The sequence below is a fragment of the Momordica charantia genome (assembly GCF_013281855.1).
Source record: "Momordica charantia cultivar OHB3-1 chromosome 9 unlocalized genomic scaffold, Mcharantia_2.0 BLBB01000009.1, whole genome shotgun sequence".
Classification (NCBI taxonomy): Eukaryota; Viridiplantae; Streptophyta; class Magnoliopsida; order Cucurbitales; family Cucurbitaceae; genus Momordica; species Momordica charantia.
Window position 1 is genome coordinate 29,400,753 of NW_028275167.1, and position 15,778 is coordinate 29,416,530.

A 15,778-nucleotide genomic window follows, 5' to 3' on the forward strand; every position below is an offset into this window, starting at 1 on the left:
CTTCTCTATTAGCCAATTGTGACAATAATTTATCATGTTCTTCCTTCATCTTTACTCACAATTCAACAGATGATCTTATTCTGCTAGAATACACGCAATTTTTCAACACACTCCTGTCAGCACTATGCATCATCAACAAAAAAAGGCAGCAGTAAATAGCCAAACATTTCACTGGGGTGAAAGGAACCGAACCAAACCGAAAAACGGACCGGACCGGTTTGGTTCGGTTCGGTTCAGTTCCGTTGCCTTTAAACCCGTCTTCCTCTGTAACATACGCCTCTGTCCCTCGACCCTTCAGTTCGCGACTCCACGACCACCCCCCCTCCCCCAGCTCTCTCTCTCTCTGTGACCATCTCCGGCGGCAGCGACCATCTCCAGCAGCGGCGACGCTCTCTGTGAACGACCCTTCGTCTCGATTCAACTCTCACCTTGCCGAAGCTCTTCATCCGTGGTAAGTCTTGTATACAAACCCATGTTCTTCCCTTGTTCTTGCATTTCTTCTATCAAAATCTGTGTTGTGCGAACTCGATTAAAGGTTGGTTTTTCTGATTAAGGGATATTTTATTCTGGGTTGTTATCAAAAGGGTAGAATTTTGTTGACTTTATTTGTTTTGGTTTTGGAGGTCTGTTCAGGCGGCGATCTTGTGATAATGTGTTCGAGAAATGTTTTCTTCGATTGATTCTCCATGGTCCATGGCCGATTATGCTATGTTCTCTTGCTGAGTGTTTTTTTGTGCAGTTCATGACTATTAGTTGAATATTGTTAATGGAAACAATTACCATTTTAGCCTTTACCATTATTTTGCTTTCAATAAATGGATAATGAAACTTCATATATTATGATCATCTAGATGTGAGCAGGTTAAATAAGCGTGGAGATTGGGAAGCAAAATATCAAACAAATGTTTTTACTAAAATAAACTTTCTCCAAAAACTCACCTGATATGAACAAGACCCTTCTTGGTCCCTTTGTCCTTAGCTTCTTCGACCTCAAACTTTGCGAATGGGCTGACCACATGGGTTCCAGAGAACTTGAGGAAGCCATTCATGGCCTTGTCGTCTGATGTGTTTGCTTGCATGATTTCTAAGTTGTGAGCTCCTAATAATGATTTTATTGGTCTAATAGGATCCTGTTTTCTAGCTGATTGATGGTTTTGTTCTTTGTTTGAACTTTGATTACACTTATCGATGACAGCTAATATCTTATCAATAAATCAACCAAGGGAATTTTATGACACCCAATTGCATAACTTCACTCATCTGTATTCATGTATACATAACTTTTGAAGATTTGAATGTGGGTGTAACCAAATGGTGTCCCACTCCCACTCTAACACCATTTCTTGTTAGTAATGTGTATCAATGTGTATCAATTACCATTTCATTCTAGTTATTGCAAATTGCTACAGGAAATTGAATCATAAAGCAGGGAAGGAAGCTTGAGCACCAAAGATCTTGATTCTTTGGTTTTTGTTTTACAATTATCTGGTGGAAGGTTGGGAGGAAGTAGTCCTTTGAAAGCAAATCGATTCTTCTGAAAAATCTATATCTAGCCTTGAAGCAACGGGTTAGATTCCAATTTCTAACACTTCATCCCTTTTGCTTCGAACTTGTTTATTTTGATGTTGCATTTACTTTGGATGTTTACTCGATGAGATTCGATGATGTTGATGTGCATTTTCTTGAGGAAACATAGAGTACTAATGATTTTGTTTTTAGTTTGAGTTTAATGATTCCATTGCTGATGTGCATTTTCTGAGTTTAATGAGTTAATTATTATGTTCTTAGTTTTTTAGTTGAGTTTCTTGAACTTTTTTGTTTGTTTTTTTTGGAGGTCTAATTTTATCTTATTAATTCACCGGATGACTTCATCTGAGTTTTCTAAAACAAGTCATTCTAGTCAAAGTGTTCCATTAGTTGAACTTGACAACTTTAACCTTGTTGCCAGTAGTAAAGTAGGATTGCTTGGTAAAAGGAAACGCTCTAAAGGTTCAGATGTATGGGAACATTTTGTTAGGGTAGAGGGATGCGATCTTGAATTTCCTAAGGTTGTTAAAAATGAACTAAACCGCTGAGATGGAGAGACAGAGGGTGAGTGGAAAGAATCCTGAAAGACAAGAAACCAGATAATATGCTCTACTACCAAAGACCATGTCCATTACCGGTCAATAGGATTCAGGAACTGTGAGCATGAAATCCCCTCGCGAAAGATGACTAATGCTTTACTTGCACAACTTCGGTTGTTACAAGAGGATTTAGATTAGCAAGAAGACAGAATGAGAGAGTGAGATGAAAAGTGAGAAAAGCGATGGAGAGGGAGAATCGCCGACGAGAGTGAGAAGAGAGAGAGCTTACATGTTCTGCTGCGGCGCACCGATGAAGGAGGCTTATTTCAGAGCTTCCTTTCTTACTTCTATTAGGTTTATCGATGGGGATATAGGAAAAAAGAATGGACCCAAAATGCAATATTAAAAATTTTAACATTACAAAAGCGCAATCGCCTCTTCGCTTCAATGGCAGGCGCGCGCTTTAGCGCTCGACTGTGAAAGACGCTCGCCTCTTTGCATTGCTAATGCAAAATGGTTTATCAGACAAAATACTTCAATAGACTACCAAAGTTGAACGTAGAATTAACGCATTTCAATATAATGGCGTAGCACTAATGCGTACCTGAACAAACACAAGCCCCCGTTCGTAAGCTAATCGATTTATAATCCTCTTTGTCCTCCCATTACATTGGTTACATGTAAATTCCACCAGCAAATTTCTTCTTGGAAGCTTTATGTCAATGGTTGCCCCCTACAAATACAAAATTGCCCCTTAATTTAATGAAAAAGTCTGAAGTCTGGTGCCAAAAACTCAAACCCAAACTCGGGTGAGTTCGAATAAAACTCGCCCGAGTTTTTATGAATTTTTTCGGGAATTGGTTCACGGGCGAATTTTTACCATTTGGGTAACACAAGCAACTTTAAAATTGGATATATATATTTAACTGTCGTTTTCGTTGACAAATTGTTGCTTGGCCCGGTGGGTTCATGAGCACGGCTAGAGTTGGAACTCGTGCCACTAGAGTTACTAATTCGTATACTAAGCCACCAAGCCAACCACCACTCTTTGAACCAAATTTCATATTCTGTTATATTAGTGCAGTTAATTTTCTCGCTCGTGAATCCAAAATTTCTTAACTTGGGCGAGGTTTATTCGAACTCGCTTGCAGAATCTTAAGCTAGATTTATGAATTTTGGTCAAGATTTATGCAATCTCGGTTGAGATTCAAGCTTAATATTAATGGTCATAACCCAAATTGAAAAAAAAATCAAGGGGTTGAGATTTATGCAATATGGATTCAAGTCCGAGATTTATGTTCATTCTAATTTAAACAAACCCAAATTAAAAGAAAAAACATTCGATATTAGAGTTCTGTCTCAATCCCCATTTGGAAGAAAGTGACAAAATCGAAATCGAAAAATATGAAAAGAGAAACAAAATCGAAAAACAAGAGTAACTATAAATAAAGAAAATGAGAAAGGCATATGTGAGAGTCCTATTAGGGGTATAGAGGAATATTAGTTTGTTAGTATGAAGGGGTAGTATGGTAATTAGAATGGTAATTAGTTAGGAGAGTTGTTATAAATAAGGGTGGTAGGGAGAGGTGGAAGATATCTTGGAGAATAGTCTTGTGTAAGGAACTTGAGAGGGTTCTTTGGGAGTGAGAAGCCTTCTCGAAAGGCTATCGATATTGTAATTACTCTTTTATATTGCAATATAGTGTTCTAGTTAGGTTCTTGTATTCGGGTACCTAACAAATTAATATTCCTCTATACCCCTAATAAGACTCTTGCAGCATAATAGTTCGAAATAAGGAAGTAAGGAATAATATTATATGAAAAAAAATGTAAGTGGAGAAGAGAATAGAAGTTTGAGAATGGAAGAGATAAATGGAGAAGAGGTAAAAGAAGATAAGAGAGAAGGGTATCACTGTAATTTTGCAATTTTTTTAATTGAATAAAATATTGATTTAGGTTAGAAAAAGAAATTTTGAAATATTTGGCCATTTGAGCAAAAGTGAAAACTTTCTTAGGTCATTTGTGTCAATTCCCCGAGAGAGCACCGTGACAGGAAGTGATAGATACTGTAAGTGCGGCACCCGCAGCCATGACAGCGGCAAAAACTCTGTTCGTTTCCTCTCCCGCGCTTCTTCAGCACTCCTTGAACTCTTCTCAGATTTGGCCGTACCCTTCTATAAGGGCATTCAGACCTATTATCTCTTCGAAAGCAAACCCTAGCAATGATGTCTTCATTAGGTGAACGATAAAAAACTCTTCAATTTGTATTTTCTTCGTTATTCCTTTCTACTCTTTTCTTTATTACACAAGCAAATCGATCGTTTCTTTTTCCAGGAGTAGGAACTTCCATACAGCACCAGTTATTCGGGAACGCAGATACAAGGTGTTTGCGGTTTCTAGATTGGTGGATGGTAATTCTGGCAACGACAATGATTCTGCACGCAGAAATTCGGATATGGTATGAATAACTAAGAGAAATTAGTGACATAATTTATCTTCATGCTCTAGTATTCTGTTAGAAAATTTGTATTGATTTTGAACGTATTACTCTTCAACATCTCATGGCTTGACTTTGTTTCTCTTCAATTTGCAGGGGGCAGCCATTGACATAAAGTTTCCAAGAAGAAGTTTGCTGGTGGAATTTACATGTAACCAATGTAATGGGAGGACAAAGAGGATTATAAATCGATTAGCTTACGAACGGGGGCTTGTTTTTGTTCAAGTACGCACTAGTGCTACGCCATTATATTGAAATGCTTTAATTCTACGTTCAACTTTGGTAGTCTATCGAAGTATTTTGTTTGATAAACCATTTTGCATTAGCAATGCAAAGAAGCAAGCGCCTTTCACAGTCGAGCGCTAAAGTGCGGAGGCGACTGCGCTTCTGTAATGTTAGGATTTTTAATATTGCATTTTGGGCCAGTTCTTTTTTCCTATATCCCCATCGATAAACCTAATAGAAGAAAGGAAGCTCTGAAATAATTCTCCTTCATCGGTGCGCCGCAGTAGAACAAGTTACCTCTCTCTCTTCTCACTCTCGCCGGCGATTGTCCCTCTCCATCGCTTTTCTCACTTTTCATCTCACTCTCTCATTCTGTCTTCTTGCTAATCTAAATCCTCTTGTAACAACCGAAGTTGTGCAATTAAAGCATTAGTCACCTTTCGCGAGGTATTTCATGCTCATAGTTCCTGAATCCTTTTGACTGGTAATGGACATGGTCTTTGGTAGTAGAGCATATTATCTGGTTTCTTGTCTTTCAGGATTCTTTCCACTCACCCTCTGGCTCTGTCTCTCCATCTCAGCGGTTTAGTTCATTTTTAGTCTCTTTCTCTGTCAAACGAAGGTGTTGATCTGTTTTGAATGTGTTGTGTTATAATCTGAAACCCTACAAGTCTCTGCCAAAATTTTCCGAGTTTAAAGTATATAATGAACCATTATTTTAGAGTGGACTGCTGTAGATAGCTTCTCTTGAAACCCCAACCTCTACAACTCATGAAAGGTGGATGCTTAACTGTGCCTTAAGTATAGTTATTTGCTATTATTCAAGAGTTTCTTATTTCGGTACTCTTCTCATATTTCTTGAATTTGAGGGTTACACATTTGCTCCTTTGACTCTGCCCATCTTTTTCTCTCTTTGAATCATCTCTATTAATAATTAAAATTCCTAATGATTAGACAATGTTGATTTGATTGATTAGGATGTCCAATGAAGGTCCAAGAAAAGATCCAGCATGGAAATATGCACACCTGGAAAATTCTCACGACTAAAGTACCTTTGTTTGCAATTTTTGTTCGAAAACAACAAAAGGAGGAGTACATAGATTAAAGCAACATCTTGCTGGTTGTTATAGAAATGTAACTGCTTGCAAAGAATGTCCAAATCATGTAAAATGAGAAATTAGAGAACATTTGTCTAAGAAAATGTTAGGACAACCCCGATAGTAAAGACCTATTCTAGGAGGGGTAAGAAAGGAATTGTGTTAGGAGGGGAAGTACGTAATTTGTATGGAGGGAAGGAATAACGGTTTGAGAGTGGGGACCATGTTAGGGGAATGAGGAGAAGAAAAGGGAGGGGAAGAATAGGGAGGGTATCATCCTTGTTGTGAGTGCTTAGAGTTTGTTTGGGAGAGAAGACCCACCCTCTCGAAAAGGTGGGGTGCTTGTAACGCCTACGGGCTTGTCTTTTTCTCTGAATATCAATCCCACAAGTGAGGAATACCTCACAGAAAAAGGGAGTGAAGGGTGAAAGAAATATTGTACATGAAGTTGAGGATGTAGAGGTTACTTTACATGAGGAGGAAGATGATGATTTGTGGGTAAATAGTCCAAGAAAGAAATTGTCATTAAGTCAAAGATCTCGAGAAGCTAGTTTAGAATCAGTTAAATCTTCTGCTAAGCGAAGGCAGGAAGGTCCAGTAGAACTAGATGCAGAATCAAAATTGAATGATTCTCATAGGAAAAAAATGAGGGATCATGCTTGTCAAAGAATTGCAAGATGGTTCTATGATGCTGGAATACCCTTGAATGCTTGCAATTATGATAGTTTTGTTTCTATGATTGAAGCAATAGGACAATATGGTGTTGGGTTGAAACCACCAACCTATTACGAATTGAGAGTGTCATTGCTTAAAAAAGAGTTAGGAGCAATCCATGAGTTGATGAAAAGTCACAAGGAAGAGTGGGCTAAGGTTGGATGCACTATCATTGCAAATGGATGGACAGATAAAAGAAATAGGACATTGATTAACTTCTTAGTTAATAGTCCTAAAGGCACTATATTTATTAAGTCTGTTGATGGTTCCTCATATGTGAAAAGTGGAGAGAAAATGTTTTAACTTCTTGATAAATTTGTGGAACATATTGGAGAAGCTAATGTTGTTCAAGTTGTTACTGATAGTACCTCAATGAAACATTTATGTTTAAATAATTTACATATAGACCTTGGAAATAACGATACAAATTTTTAGTTGTTTAATGTGTTCTTATTTGACCTTATCATTAGGCAAATTGTCAGAAGCAAAACAACATTTGGTTTGGTCGCCGTGTGTTGCTCATTGCTTAGATTTGATGCTGGAAGATATATCTAAAATCCCTAATATCACGAGAACACTAGAAAGAGCCATGGAGATTAGAGGTTATATTTATAACCAGTCCCATTGTGTTGGATATGATGAGACGCTTCACCAATCAAAAGGAGTTGGATAAACCGTGTAAGATTCAATTTGATAATGCTTATATCATATTGTCGAGCATTCATTGTCAAAAGAACAACTTGAGAAAGATGTTTACTTCAGACGAGTGGAACTATAACAAGTGTAGCACGGAGCAACAAGGCGAGCAAATAGTTCAAAGTGTGTTGATGCCTACTTTTTGGACTGCAATTGTATTTGCTCTTGAGGTTTTAGGCCCTATAGTTCAAGTCCGTAGATTGGTGGACGACCAAAAGCCTTTTGTGGGATATATTTATGAAGTTATGGAAAGAGCTCAGGAATCAATAGCGAATTCCTTTAATGGGAAGGAAGAATATAAAGACATTTTTGATATCATTGATAGATGGGAACTTCAATTGCACCACCCTTTGCATGAAGCTGGATATTATTTGAACCCAGAGTTATTTTATTCAAATCCACACATTCAGCAAGATTTTGACAGGTTTGATAGGTTGTTCTGGTGTCTATCGAGGTTAGTTCATCCTTTTGAAATACAGGATAAGATATCGGATGAGTTACTCTTGTATCATGAAGTGAAAGGACTTTTGGGACACCCCATGGCTATTAGGCAAAGAAATAAGAAATCTCCAGGTAATGTTTAATTTTGATTTTGTCAATGTTAATTTAGTATATTGTTGAAAATTGCTAATATAATTTGGTCCAATAGTTGAATGGTGGAGTCTGTTTGGTGCTTCAACTCCAAACATGCAAAAGTTCGCCATTAAAATTCTTGGTCTCACCTGTAGTGCCTGTAGATATGAACGCAATTGGAGTATTTTTGGAGAGGTCTTCTCATATTTTAAATAAATAGTTATCTTTTGGGCTAAGCTATAACCTATTGGTTTGAACTTAAACAACAATTTTGGTACTTGCAGCTTCATAGCAAGAAAAGAAATAGGCTTGCTCAAAATCATTTGAATGATATAGTCTTCATAAAATATAATCGAGCATTGAGACACCAATGTAATTTTCAAGACATCAATCATCGAATCTCTTTAGATGAAATTAACAAAAGTAATGAATGGTTGGTTGAAGAGAATGATGATTTACCATGGGATGATGTTGCTGTTGTTGGAGTGGCTGAATCTGTCTATCAATCTAGAGAAAGTACTTCAAAAACTGCAAATACTGCTTCATGTTCATCTGCATCGATAGATGTGGAAATTGATGGTAATGAGACCGAAGAAGAAGAAGATTTAGACAACTATAAGGTTGATGACGATGATGGAAAAGCTGAGAATGAGAGCCTATTTAGTGATAACGAGTTTTGATTATTAAGATTGTTTTTATGATTTTGTGTACTCTTTGTTGAAATACAAAGTATATTTGAACAATGTTAAGCTAGCTTTGTCTTTAATATTTAATATCCCATATTTACTTTACCTCATTTTTCGTACTAATAGTAACTATTATGTGCATAGATTTCATATATTATGTTGCTTGCAGAAAAATGGTTCCTTTTAGTTTTTTTAGTTTGTCATGTCGTGGTTAAGCTTTTGAAGATTGTTGCACTTTAGGTCAACCTGAGCCTAGCTCGGTCTAGGCACACATCTCCTACTAATAGGTCATAAGTTCAAATCTCCACTCCATCTATTGTATTAAAAAAAAATTGTTGCACTTTAGAACGCCTAGAACTTTGGAAAACATGACCAGTTATCTTACCTATTGAAGACTTGAAATAATGATTCGCTTAAAATATTCTCCAAAATAAAAATATTTTTGAAAATCGATATATATATATATATTATATATATTTTTTTTTTGACGGGATAAAATCAAACTTGTTAACATTGTAAAGAAAAGAAACAAAAAAATTAAATAAAAGAAAGAAGAAAAGTCTTAAGTGTCTAACTTAGATCGATCGAGCCTCGGCCTCCTAACCTTAGCCGAAAGAACTCAAATTGGTTAGATATCATATGATGTGTCTTGTAGAAAATGCTCCAAGTGGAACAATTTATGGAGGCCGCTTTACCAAAAATACCCGAAGTTTTTTAAGAAAATAATTGAAACTAAATAGATTAAATTTCAATTTTCATGTTAGCAATGCCTAGCAAATCAAAATATAAAATTTTGACATGGTTCTATTACAATGTCAATCTCAAAAGTAAAAATCAGAATCTAATTGAGATAAATAAACTTCAAACTGAAAATCAATGTAATCTAGAGAACGTTTTAACCAACTGGAAATTACACAAAACTACGAAGAAAATGTCAAATACTTGAAGATGCTAAACCTATTGTTTCTTGCAGTTCTATAGGACCTCTTGACCTCTTCTTATCCATTAATCGCTACAGTGCTTTAAACGGTTGTACCGTTGCAAAATGCTGATCACTGTTTCTTAATTTGGGTGATCTGATGCTATTAAATGATATTCTGTACAGTGTGCAGGTTGTCAAAAGTATCACAAACTGGTCGACAATCTTGGCCTCATAGTAGAGTATGACTTCCAGGAGGAAGACATGGATGTGGACTCGAATTCAGATCAAGTTTGATTATGTTCTAACGATATCATTTCAATGTTTCGACTTTCGTTTTGGATCGTTTCCATGACGTTTGTTCCACAGATGATGATATCTTGAAATTTCATGCCATTATTTGCCATTCCATTGTTTCCTGGAGGGACAGCAATATCATAATTTGACAGGCAAGAATGATTGTTGCTCTAGCATTCTGATCTCAAGGCGTGGAGTAAAAGTAGTTAGCCTTGTTGATGTATAAGTTTTACGGTCATCTGAAAGGAGATTGTTTTTCATTTAAAAAAAAAAAATTGAGGTTGCAATTGACAAAGGAAAAATCAATTTACTACTCTGCTTGCTTATTCTTAGGTACAAAACGACGTATGAATTCTATCATTTCCATTACAAACAGAACAATATGTGGAAAATATGGTGCATCTTGGTAAGAAATTTTGATGGGTGATGTGCAATGGATAGAGATGGAGTGTTTTCTTTCTTTTGCTTCTTCCTTCTCCTTAGCTGGAAGAATTGTTGCATTACATCTGCACATTCTGATGCCAATACACCTCGTCGAATCGTCATCTTCGGGTGGAATGGATGGACAGGTGCTGGCTTCTCAGGCCGTTCTGAGACGTTCTCCTCCCCACCATCAGGAAAAAGTCTGTGGAGGGTCAAATAAATCAGAGGAAACGAGAGTGATTGTTTATAGATTGAAATGTCAAATTTCTAAGTCAAGTCAAACAGAACTCTTTCACGAAACAAAGTAGAAACAGAAATCAAACTGCTATCTGCCTAATCACATTCCTTATACATGTGACTATATATCAAATCCCATTGAATGAGGAATGGCCAGAACAAAGCTAAGAGTTATTATAATTAATGGATGCTTTGATGGTAAATTGCTTACCTGATCCAGCTGCCATCAGCTCCAAGAAGCTTATTTGGTGCTCCCCACACAAGATTTTCAATTCGAGCTTGTAGTATCGCTCCAGCGCACATAGGGCACGGCTCAAGTGTCACGTAGAGGGTGGTCTCCTGAGAATATCAACAAATGATCCAATACCAATCATATGGTTAATAATAATAATATAAAGAGGATGCATAGCATATCTTCCTCTTCGTACAACATAAATGTTCAATGTAAGAACCGATTTAGAATTGATAAATGCATTGTGCTTGATTACGAAGACCACATGAATAAATAGGCGGTAAAAGTAGTAACAGAAAATTACAGCAAGCCTCCACGTCTTTAATAGCTTTGAAGCCTCCCGAATGCAGATCATTTCGGCATGGGCTGTGGAATCTCGAAGCTCTTCCACCCTAAAAATTGAACTCATCAACATCCAAAAGAAAGCAATCAACTGATCAAGATAGGCATTCTGCCAAAGTACTTACAGATTGCAGCCACGAGCAATAATTTTTCCATGTTTGACCAATACTGCTCCAACAGGCACCTCCCAAGTATCAGCCGCCTTCTTGGCTTCAGCAAGTGCTTCCCTCATAAACATTTCATCAATTTTTCGCTGCTCACTTTCGAGTATGTATGCTTCTTCCCATTCATCAAACCGATCTCTTAGAACTTGCTTGTTCCTTTGAAGCTTCCTTTGTTTCACTTCCCCATCCTTGGTTCCAGTTGTTGATATCTCTGGTAATGTTGCATCAGAAGAACGTCCCAACTGCTCCGCAGAGCTGCTTGCTAAGGCATCATCTTTACCACTTCGAGAAATTTCTTCAATAATTGGAGATCTTCTCATGCCTTGGGGAGGCAATGGTAATGATGACTGTTCTATATCCAAACCAGAAGAAATAACGTCAACCTTCCCACCATCTGTCAAGATAACTTCTCCAGAAACCAACAAATTCCCACCTGACGGCTTCCTCTCCATTATATTTGGGGAAGATGGGGTATCTACTTCATAATATATATATTTTTCTTTCCTATCACCAGATGAATCTGGACTCCGGGCAGAAGGATTTGGTTCTTCCAGCTGAACTGAAGAAGAAGTGGTTCTTCCCATTTTTGTGTTATCAGTCTCCTCATGTTCACGGCCAGAAAACCATGTCTCATTACTAACAGACTCATTTGGTGAATTCCTTCCACCTGATCTTAAAGCTGAATCAGAGGTTTCAGCACGTGAACTCCAACGGAGATGAACTATGTCTGAAATGACGTTCCACAAAGACCTACCACTTCTCTTGACAATTGCATTTTCACTATGTGCACTAACCTCAGGATCATCAGTTTTGGGAGGCTGCTCAGTAGTTGAGTCCATTACATGCCACATCTCATCAGAAGGACCCTTGGTTCCAGAGCTCCGTGATGAGAGCCTTGAGTCATGGTCCTTCATTTGAGAATCTACAGAAATCTTCTGCCCATAATTCTCTTCCTGGAGTAAATCTACTTCAGAGATATCCTCTTCCTTCTGGGTTTCAGAAATTAAGAGTTCATTCCTGGACTTCTCAATGAACTCTCCAACAAACTGTGCAGACGATCTCTCTAGACGGTCAGCTGAACCTAGAGAATCATCAGGAGTAATAAGGTATACAGGCTCCCCAGTACTCTCATCTGCCCCACTTTCTCTATAAGATTTAGAGTGCAAAGCTGGACTTCCCCGTGACTGCATGTAGGGAGCACCTGAACTGCTTCCTGATGTTCTTCTGGATACTACTTGGCTTGCCATTTCACTAGTAGAATCTACTCGCAATGGATCTCTAGCTACAAGCTGAGATGGAGGAGGCATTAACACTGCCTGTGTGCTTTTATTTTCTTCCTCATTTACACCAATCCGTTGATGACTACTTTGGGAAATTAAATTCATGGATCCTTGAACTTTTGATTTTTTGACTTGATTTTTAGCCTCTTTTCCCAATTCAGTATGCACCACACGGTCATTATTTTGACTATTTCTATTGGTTTCGTCGACAGTTTTTTCCACTAATGATTTATTAGTTTCTTGCTTGAAAATTCTATTTTCAAATGTTTGTTCAGAGGATGAAGCTGATAATTTATCGGTAGCGTGAACCACTGAAATGTTAGAGGCATCTCGGGAACCTTTTCTGGACATAACTTGCTGAGAATCCTTTTGATCTGTCGAAGACTTTATGTCTTTAGCCACACGATTTGATGCATTAACCGATACTGCATTTTGTTCCTCATTTCGTCTTCTAATTTCAGAACTTGAAACAGAGGTGTTGGTGTTGCCCACTTTGGTTACTGATAGAACACCAAGATGAAGAAAATTTTGTCTTGAATCCTTTTCTCCAATGGCATGATTTCTCATTTGACGATGTCTTTCTTCAATCTCTTGATTAGAAGTTACAAGCACATCTGTACTTTCACCTGCATTTATCACTGCATCAGACTGACTTGTCTGATGAGAGATCCTTTCTCTCTCAATTTTCCTATTTTCTGAAACTCCCAAAAGTTGTTGAAATGAAGAACTTCGCCTTGAAATTTTTTCTTTATGGACATGACCAACAGTTTCATGATTGTCGCTGCTTGCTTTTTTTATGAGATTTGCATCTAATTCTAGGTTTTCATTCCCACTGGTAAGTCTTTTCTGAGAACTAGAAATTGCTTCTGCATTACTGCTGTTTATTTGTGATACTTCTGCTAGTTTTTTCCCTTCATTTATAAACACACCACCAACTTTCTTACCCGATACATCATATTGTTTTGATTGCTCATTCAAAGTCACTGCCATTTTCAATTCCTCTTCCTTGTCAACCAACTTCTTCTTGGAACTTGAAGTACTTTCATAGCCACTTTTCCTGGTCTTTGACAATCTTGAGTTCATCTCAGAGCTTTCATTTAAGGAGGATGTTACTCTTGTTGATACTTCACTAATTTTCTTCTCTGAGTTCTTCCTCAAATGCCAATCAGCACAATTCCCTATCGTAATATCACCTAGCACTGATTCCTCTTCTCGCTCCTTCAAATTGTCTCCTTGTCTCTTGAACTCTTCCTTGATCTGTCCATCTAATCTTTCTCCCACATCACTCATCGTGTCATATCTGTACCCACTCGACGATTCCTCCACAAATTGCACATTCTTGTCTTCAACTTCAGCATCGTTCTCAATATCCCCAGACGAGGAAAGTGAATAATAAGATGAACAAGTAGACCCTTCTTTTCTTAAACACTGACTGTCACCTCTTGAATGAACTAACTGATCTCCATTCCGTCTATATCCATCTTTGCTCAACTCAACTGCAATTGATCCAACTCTATTACTTTGTTTACTATTTAAAGAACCATACTTATTGATTTTCCTCTCTTCTCCATCACCTCTACTATCGCTCTCTCTTTTTCTGTCTACTCTTATCTTTTCCAATGAACTTAACTTTTTCTCCTGAACACCTCTTCTCCCCCTTCTCTCCAGTTCTACTCTTCTCGACGAACTTATACTTCTCTCCTTAGCCCCGGACTTTCCTCGGCTCCCCAGTTCCACCCCCCTAGATGACTTAATCTTTTCCTGGCTACTAAAACCCTCCCCTATCAAGCTGATCATTGCCTCAGCAATGTCTTCTTCATCATATCCATCCGACCTATCAAATCCACAATCACTCTCAGAAATCATACAACAGCTTCTGTATCTCCTTCCCTCACTACAATGACAACTCCTACCATCACTAATGGAGTAGGGTACCTCATAACAACCCTGAACACGCCCATACTCCGGAAGCGTGTAACAGAACCGGTTTCGGCCACCCAACATCAACCTTCTAGAAATCGACCATTGAAGAAGGGTGGATTGCCTCGGCCCATAGAAAATGCTAGGGCCTAAAGCCACTCTGTGGATTGGAAATGCATAACAAACGCAACAAGAACAACACGATGATGATGAAAGATTCAATGGGTGGTTTCCATTACATCTTTCATTTAAGAAGATGGGACGCTCATTAAAGCAATGGGAAATAGGCCCTTTGCTCCGGATGGAGTATACAGTGGAGCTGACATAATTGTTGTACATAATTTTTGTAATTCTACTCACCTGAAGAGAAGGCTCTCGAGGAGTTGAGGGATCGCGAAAACTGAAGCTCGGAGAAGAACAACAACCATCTGGGGCCGCGTGGATTTTGATTTTTGAGTAGAGTAACTCACCTTCTGCAACAATGGAAGTAAAAAACAATTGACAGCTCGATGCCGCAGCTTTGAATCGGTGGGTTGACTCGGAGAGAGAAGCTACTCCACGCTATTGTCTCCATAACTTCGGCCAGATTGCTGGGCTTGTAATGAGTTATATTTCAGGCTTGGCCCAAATGACATTTAGAAATGGGCTTTTATTAACACAGCCTTGCCCAAATAACATTAGGGATGGGCTATTATTAACGTGGCCCGGCCCAAATACACATTTTCCTTAAAATACAAAAAAATTGGGGGGAGGTTAAGCAGGATACTGTTGAGGTATATAAATGTTGGTCCAAATACATGTTTTTTTTTTTTACAGGAATCCAAATACATGTTTAAAACTTTATTTTTGCTAATTATTTCATCAAGTGGAATAGTAAATATATTCCACTAACCATAAAAATAGAGCTTATTATGAAAATATCCTGAGTTAGAGTGTGATATTTTTATTAGTGAATATTATTAGGATAATGAATCTCATGATTACTACGACTCTTTATTTTGAATTATTTGAAAATATCCATTACAAAAAAAGAACTCACTTTTAAGTGAAATAATCAAACATCATTGTTAGTGGGTTTTTTAATCTAGGAATATTAACTATTTAAGATAGGTTTTTATTTATTTTTTTTTTTTTTTTGGAAATCGAACTCACAACATGTTGATTGGAGATATATGTCAATTAACGCTAAGTTATGCTCGCTTTGGCACCATTCAAAATAGTTAATTTAATATAGTTAGTATAATACTCAATTAGTAAGACGTTGAGAAGTATGGATTAAGATGGGCCTTTTTATATTTATACTCCAATAATTTTTCTCTTCGTTTATTTCTCTTTTGATGTTTTAGTCTCTATAATCAATATATAGGACCACACTACTCATGGACAGGTGGTTAATTCATGTCCTAAATC

At 37.5% G+C, this 15,778-nt stretch overlaps 2 protein-coding genes and 1 pseudogene across 2 annotated transcripts; 2 read left to right on the forward strand and 1 right to left on the reverse strand.

The window, feature by feature from the left end:
• Nucleotides 1-284: 284 nt before the first annotated feature.
• LOC111017577 (Zim17-type zinc finger protein) lies at nt 285-10,096 on the forward strand. Its single transcript, XM_022293384.2, has 6 exons — nt 285-451; nt 1,410-1,567; nt 4,082-4,304; nt 4,401-4,524; nt 4,660-4,788; nt 9,660-10,096. The coding sequence occupies exons 3-6, from the start codon at nt 4,156-4,158 to the stop codon at nt 9,768-9,770; spliced, it is 513 nt and encodes a 170-aa protein (XP_022149076.1). The 5' UTR covers nt 285-451; nt 1,410-1,567; nt 4,082-4,155; the 3' UTR covers nt 9,771-10,096.
• Nucleotides 4,795-9,653, forward strand: LOC148209306 (uncharacterized; annotated as a pseudogene).
• Nucleotides 10,058-14,911, reverse strand: TADA (tRNA arginine adenosine deaminase). The gene is made up of 4 exons (XM_022293383.2): nt 11,130-14,911; nt 10,967-11,054; nt 10,642-10,769; nt 10,058-10,395 (listed from the first exon to the last, which is right to left on the reverse strand). Exons 1-4 carry the CDS (start codon nt 14,705-14,707, stop codon nt 10,137-10,139), a joined length of 4,053 nt encoding a protein of 1,350 aa, XP_022149075.1. The 5' UTR covers nt 14,708-14,911; the 3' UTR covers nt 10,058-10,136.
• Between the last annotated feature and the right edge of the window lie 867 nt (nt 14,912-15,778).

Coding starts and splice junctions, on each gene's coding strand:
- TADA (XM_022293383.2), bottom strand. CDS start 14,707: ATGTACAACAATTATGTCAGCTCCACTGTATACTCCATCCGGAGCAAA. Junction 10,770..10,966: donor TAAAGACGTGGAGGCTTGCT/GTAATTTTCTGT, acceptor TGATATTCTCAG/GAGACCACCCTCTACGTGAC. Junction 10,396..10,641: donor GCTGATGGCAGCTGGATCAG/GTAAGCAATTTA, acceptor GACCCTCCACAG/ACTTTTTCCTGATGGTGGGG.
- LOC111017577 (XM_022293384.2), top strand. CDS start 4,156: ATGACAGCGGCAAAAACTCTGTTCGTTTCCTCTCCCGCGCTTCTTCAG. Junction 4,305..4,400: donor AGCAATGATGTCTTCATTAG/GTGAACGATAAA, acceptor TTCTTTTTCCAG/GAGTAGGAACTTCCATACAG. Junction 4,789..9,659: donor GGGGGCTTGTTTTTGTTCAA/GTACGCACTAGT, acceptor TATTCTGTACAG/TGTGCAGGTTGTCAAAAGTA.